The sequence below is a fragment of the Octopus bimaculoides genome, chromosome 1 (genome assembly GCF_001194135.2).
Source record: "Octopus bimaculoides isolate UCB-OBI-ISO-001 chromosome 1, ASM119413v2, whole genome shotgun sequence".
Lineage (NCBI taxonomy): Eukaryota > Metazoa > Mollusca > Cephalopoda > Octopoda > Octopodidae > Octopus > Octopus bimaculoides.
This window is the reverse complement of record NC_068981.1, coordinates 4,093,234-4,098,759: the sequence shown is the minus strand read 5'-3', so window position 1 is coordinate 4,098,759 and position 5,526 is coordinate 4,093,234. Positions and strand designations below refer to the sequence as shown.

Genomic DNA, 5,526 nt, shown 5'->3' with positions numbered 1-5,526 from the left:
TATATATATATATATATATATATATATTGATAAAAATGGTAAGACAAGAAAAGAATGAAAGGGACCTATATATATATATATATATATATACTACCTCCATCTTTCTTTTCCTCATGTGACCATCTTTCTTTTCCTGCACGGACATTCAAAAGAGTGGACGATATTTTTCTCTCTCATCTACCTTTTCTCTTTTCAAAGAAAATATTTCTCCCAGCATTCACTATTTTCCTCTCGTTCTGGTCCAACGATCCTCCATGTTTGTTTCCGTTCGGTTTCCTTGTATGTGTCTACTGTCATGTCTTTGTTCCCAACTTTGACCCTTCATAAATCCTAAATTCTATTTTAGAATTTATGGGGGCAACCGTCTTTGAAGACTCATATTGTCATTGAATGCTCAAAATGAGGAGTAGATAGACAGCCGACAACGGATGAAGGGTCCTTTCTCTGTGTTTACCTTTCCTGTTTTCCATTTTTTCTTGTTGTTTAGACATTTAACTCATTTGTGACATAAGCTGCATCTTTCTATTTCAACTTTTTGAAAATCAGTGTAAATTGTGAAACCAGTTAAAGCTTTAATTATATTAATAAAAAATATTTGAATTATTCTCAGTGCATTTTGAACTTCTATTTTTCCTATATTCCTGTGTGGAATAAAATAACTGTTTTCTATATAGGCACAGGAATGGCTGTGTGGTAAGTAGCTTGCTTATCAACCACATGGTTCCAGGTTCAGTCCCACTGCATGGCACCTTGGGCAAGTGTCTTCTACTATAGCCTCGGGCAGACCAAAACCTTGTCAGTGGATATGGTAGACGGAAACTAAAAGAAGCCCGTTGTATATATATGTGTGTGTGTGTGTGTGTGTGTGTGTGTGTGTGTGTGTGTGTATTAATATATGTTTGTATGTCTGTATTTGTCCCCCCAACATAGTGTGTTTATGTCCCCGTAACCTAGCAGTTCAGCAAAAAAGACTGATAGCATAAATACTAGGATTACAAATAATAAGTCCTGGGGTTGATTTGCTCGACTAAAAGGCGCCACTCAGGCGGTACTGGCAATAGCCATGCTCAAAATGGTGTTTTTTACGTGCCGCCTGCACAGGAGTCAGTCCAGTGGCACTGGCAACAACCTCGCTCGAATGTTTTTTCACGTGCCAGTGAACGACCTTAATTGATTTTCAAACTTTATTGTGTTCTCATCAGAGGTGTCTCCAGAGAAATAAGCAGCCAAACTGTTTATATAATCAACAAATGCAGCAGTTACTCTATGAAGAAATCCTTAATTTGCATCCCTGAAGTGTAGGGGTTCCAAACAGTTTGTCTATCAGTTCAATGCAGAAGTCAGTGGTCAGCCCAAGGCCACAGTAGAAGCCACTTGCTCAAGTTGTCACACAGTGAAATAGAACTTTAGACCATTTGATGACAAAGGGAACTCAACAACCACACAGCCATACCAATACCTAGTCATAGCCTGCACTCAGCATTTCAAACCTGTCTTAATCAAACAACCATAACATTTAAACAACTGTTTTAAAGAAAATACCAAAGACAACAGTTTATCCTTTGATATCTAATATACTTTCATATTCCCTTTTCTCATTCAAACAGACACATACAAGAATAATAATAATAATAATAATAATAATTAAAATTATTACCTTTATAAACACAACAGTTTGCTCGAATTGAACTGAAGTTACTTAGGCTTGACACCTGTAGTTAAAGAAAACAAGATTCTCAGTTTATTTAAGACAAAAGTCATTCATCAATAAAATACATTTAGAGTTCATAATTATAAGGTGTTAATTTTAAAATAACCACCCACAACCTCATCATCATCATCATCGTCCTCATTGAACATCTGTCTTCCTTGCAGACATGGATGAGACAGTTTGACAGAATCCAACAAGCAGGAGCACTACATTAAGCTCCAATGTCGGCTTTTGTATGGCTCATATAGCTGGATGCCCTTCCTAATGCCAACCACTTAACAGAGTGGACTGGGACGGGGGCTTTTTTACACGGCACCAGCAATAGTGAGGTTGCCAAGTAATTTGCAAGACAAACAAGCATATCTCTATAAATTAAAGTGTCAAGCTCGTAGAATCATTAGAGCATTGGTAAAAGTGCCATATGTTATTTGTCCTAGCTCCTGGTGTTCTGAGTTCATCCCTCTGAACTTAATAAACTAAAGTACCAGTCAAGTACTGGGGTGTGGAGGTACATGGCTTAGTGGTTAGGGAGCAGGATTCATCATCATAAGATTGTGGTTTCAATTCCTGGACCAGATGATGCTCTTGAGCAACACACTTCATTTCACATTACTCTAGTCCACTCAGCTGGGGAAAATGAGTAATCAAGCGACTGACCAGTGTCCAGTCCAGGGAGGAATAATATATGTCAGAGAAACCTGGGAACCAGGACTATACTCCTTAGGGAGTAATGGAGACTAACCAAGTACTGCGGCTGACAGTATCAGGAAACCTTGCCTCTCGAAGTCGCTGGTCTTGCACCTAAATTAGCAACTGTTATTTTATGAAGGTGGATTCTGGCAGAATCATTAGAGGGTCAGATGAAATGCTTTGTGATATCTGTTCCACCTCTTTATGTTTCTGAGTTCAAATCCTGCCAAAGTTGACAGTTTTTCATCCCAGTGGGGTTGATAAAATAAAGTAGCAGTTTAGTACTGAGGGTGTTGATGCTATCCACTAACTCTCTCTCTCTCACATCTCAAAACTGCTGGCATTGTTCCTAAATTAGAAATGATTATTAAAGGCAGCAAGCAGGCAGAATTGTTAGAGTGTTGGAAAAATGCTTTGCTATATTTGCCTCAACTCCCTAAGTTCAAATTTCATGATGGTCAATTTCGCCAGAAGTCAATAACCCTCCTCATAAACAAACAACTATCAATGTAATTATATAATCTCTACCCCCAAAATTTAAACAATCCTATTAATCGTATAACTCCATAACCGCTCCAACTTTAATAATACTCTGGCCAAAATTATTGATCCTGAAATCAGAGCCTCTACATGAGCTTTAGGTAATCACAAATGAAAAAATAAATAGGTAATTTTACTAAAAAAGCCAATAATAAACCAAAAATCCAATATACATTAACATTCCCCATAAATAATAAATGAATAATACCCGTTCGCAAAGACCCCTAACCCTAACCCTAATAAAAATTAAAATAATTGTAAGGGTAATGAAGCACTGACCGTATATAACATTATATATACACCAACCTGTAATCACAATAGACTTAAAATACCAGTGATTTACTGGGGTCAATAGTATCAATTAACATCCTCGCCTCAAAATTACCGGCCTTGGACCTAAATCAGTGTTTGTGTTCATCCCCCCACCACCACCACCGCCACTGCATGAAAACCGGTGTTAGTTTGTTTATGTTTCTCTAACTTATCAATTTGGCAAAAAGAGATGTGAATAAGAAACCACTGTTATATAAAGGTGGCAAGCTGGCAGAATTGCAAGACGGTCAGAGGCTTTAAGAACAGTAGTTCCCAAACTTTATTGGGCTACCGCCCCCTTGACACTGAGGCTACATTCCTAGCACCCCCGCCCCAACTAACCACCTCTTTCTGAAGCCAATTCAAAGCAACTGTATTTCACAAATAAAACTTAACCTAATGAACCCATTATTTTGTTGTTTTTACCTGATTCGCTACCCCATTATCACCCCACTTTTCTTCAATGCCCCCTTGGAACTTTCCATCACATCCAGGGGGAGGGCAATACCACCAAGTTTGGGAACCACTATTTTACAAGAAGACACTTGGCCAAGGTGCCATGCAGTGGGACTGAACCAAGAACCATGTGGTTAGGAAGCGAACTTCTTACCACAAAGCCATGCCTGCACTTATCTCTTTTAATCTTTTACTTGTTTCAGTCATTTAACTGCGGCCATGCTGGGGCACCGCTTTTTAGTCGAGCAAATCGACCCCAGGACTTATTCTTTGTAAGCCTAGTACTTATTCTATTGTTCTCTTTTTGCTGAACTGCTAAGTTATGGAGACGTAAACTCACCAGCCTCAGTTATCAAGCGAAGTTGTGGGGACAAACACAGACACAAACATATACACACATACATATATATATATATATATATATATACACAACGGGCTTCTTTCAGTTTCTGTCTACCAAATCCACTCACAAGGCTTTGGTCGGCCCGAGGCTATAGTAGAAGACACTTGCCCAAGGTGCCACGCAGTGGGACTGAACCCAGAACTATGTGGTTGGTAAGCAAGCTACTTACCACACAGCCACTCCTGCGCCTGTCAAAGACAATACAAAAGGATGGTTTCATTTGAGAACTCAGACTATTCATGCAATCATAAACCAATTTTGAAATAACAATTCCTTGTTATTGTCTTTAGTTTGTTGTTTTTTCTCTCAAATTGTTGGGGGGAGGTTTCCAATAAAGCCATGTCTTTTTGTCTTTCTCCAATCTGATTGTTTTGATTAAGTTGAAGTAAATTATCAGAGCAGTGAGATATCACACCATTTATTAATCATCCAATCAACTCAGTGCCTTTCTATCAATCCTCTTTGTTTGTAGTTTGTGGCTCTGTTAGTGTCAAGTGGCTGCAGTGATTACGATAGGACAATATCACACACACACACACACACAAATGCACACATGCACACACACACACACACACTGATGATTGTTCATTGAATCACAAACAACAATATCTATAATACACTCACTCCTAATCTATCTGGCTCAACTGCAAGAGTCCGTGCACTCCCAGAATTCTCAAACAGAACTTCAGAACAACCCAATCGTCCTTCGGTAGTCGACACCTCTGGAAAAAATAAATATTTTAAAAATAAAACACTTTTAGGAAAAGAAAATAGTATTAAAAAAATAATAGCATAACTTTTAAAACAGTGTAAAGCAAAAAAGAACAAATCCATTTTAAATGCGGTTTTAAATCTGTATAGAATTTTAAATGTTATTTGTATAATGTTCAATGTTTTGAAAACAACCTCAAAGTTCATTGTAATAATAATAATAATAATAATAATAGCACCAACAACAAGGTAACACCAACATCCTCTCAAAGATTAGCTGGAGATGATTTTTAAAATGAGAATTTCTGAAATAAACTCGACTGCTCTCAGAAACGGGAATGCTAAAAATGAACCCAGCCATTCTCAAAAATTAAGCAAAACAACTGGAAAAATAATTCAGAATCCTTGTCTGGTACTGGATCAATTCCAAAATCTAATCAGTTTGTGCCAGTCACAAGGCCAAACATCCCTGAAAGTTTTATCCGAATCCATCCAGTGGTTCTTGAGATATCTTGTCCATGGATGAACAAACAAACATGACTGAAACAATACCTCCGCATTCGCTAAGGAGGAGGTAATGATGATGATGATGATGATGATGATGATGATGATGATGATGATGATGATGATGGTGGTGGTGATGGTGGTGATGATGATGATGATGATGACGGTGGTGATGGTGGTGATGATGATGATGATGATG

The 5,526-nt window shown here is 38.0% G+C and overlaps 1 protein-coding gene across 1 annotated transcript in view; it reads right to left on the bottom strand.

Annotated features, from left to right (window-relative positions):
• Nucleotides 1-5,526, bottom strand: part of LOC106882205 (E3 ubiquitin-protein ligase RNF123) — a 105,287-nt gene that overhangs the window by 62,517 nt on the left and 37,244 nt on the right. The window contains exons 4-5 of the mRNA XM_052974121.1: nt 4,737-4,834; nt 1,658-1,712 (exon numbers count right to left, since the gene is read on the bottom strand). Of these exons, the coding sequence (XP_052830081.1) occupies nt 1,658-1,712; nt 4,737-4,834 (153 nt within the window). The remainder of the gene's footprint in view (nt 1-1,657; nt 1,713-4,736; nt 4,835-5,526) is intronic.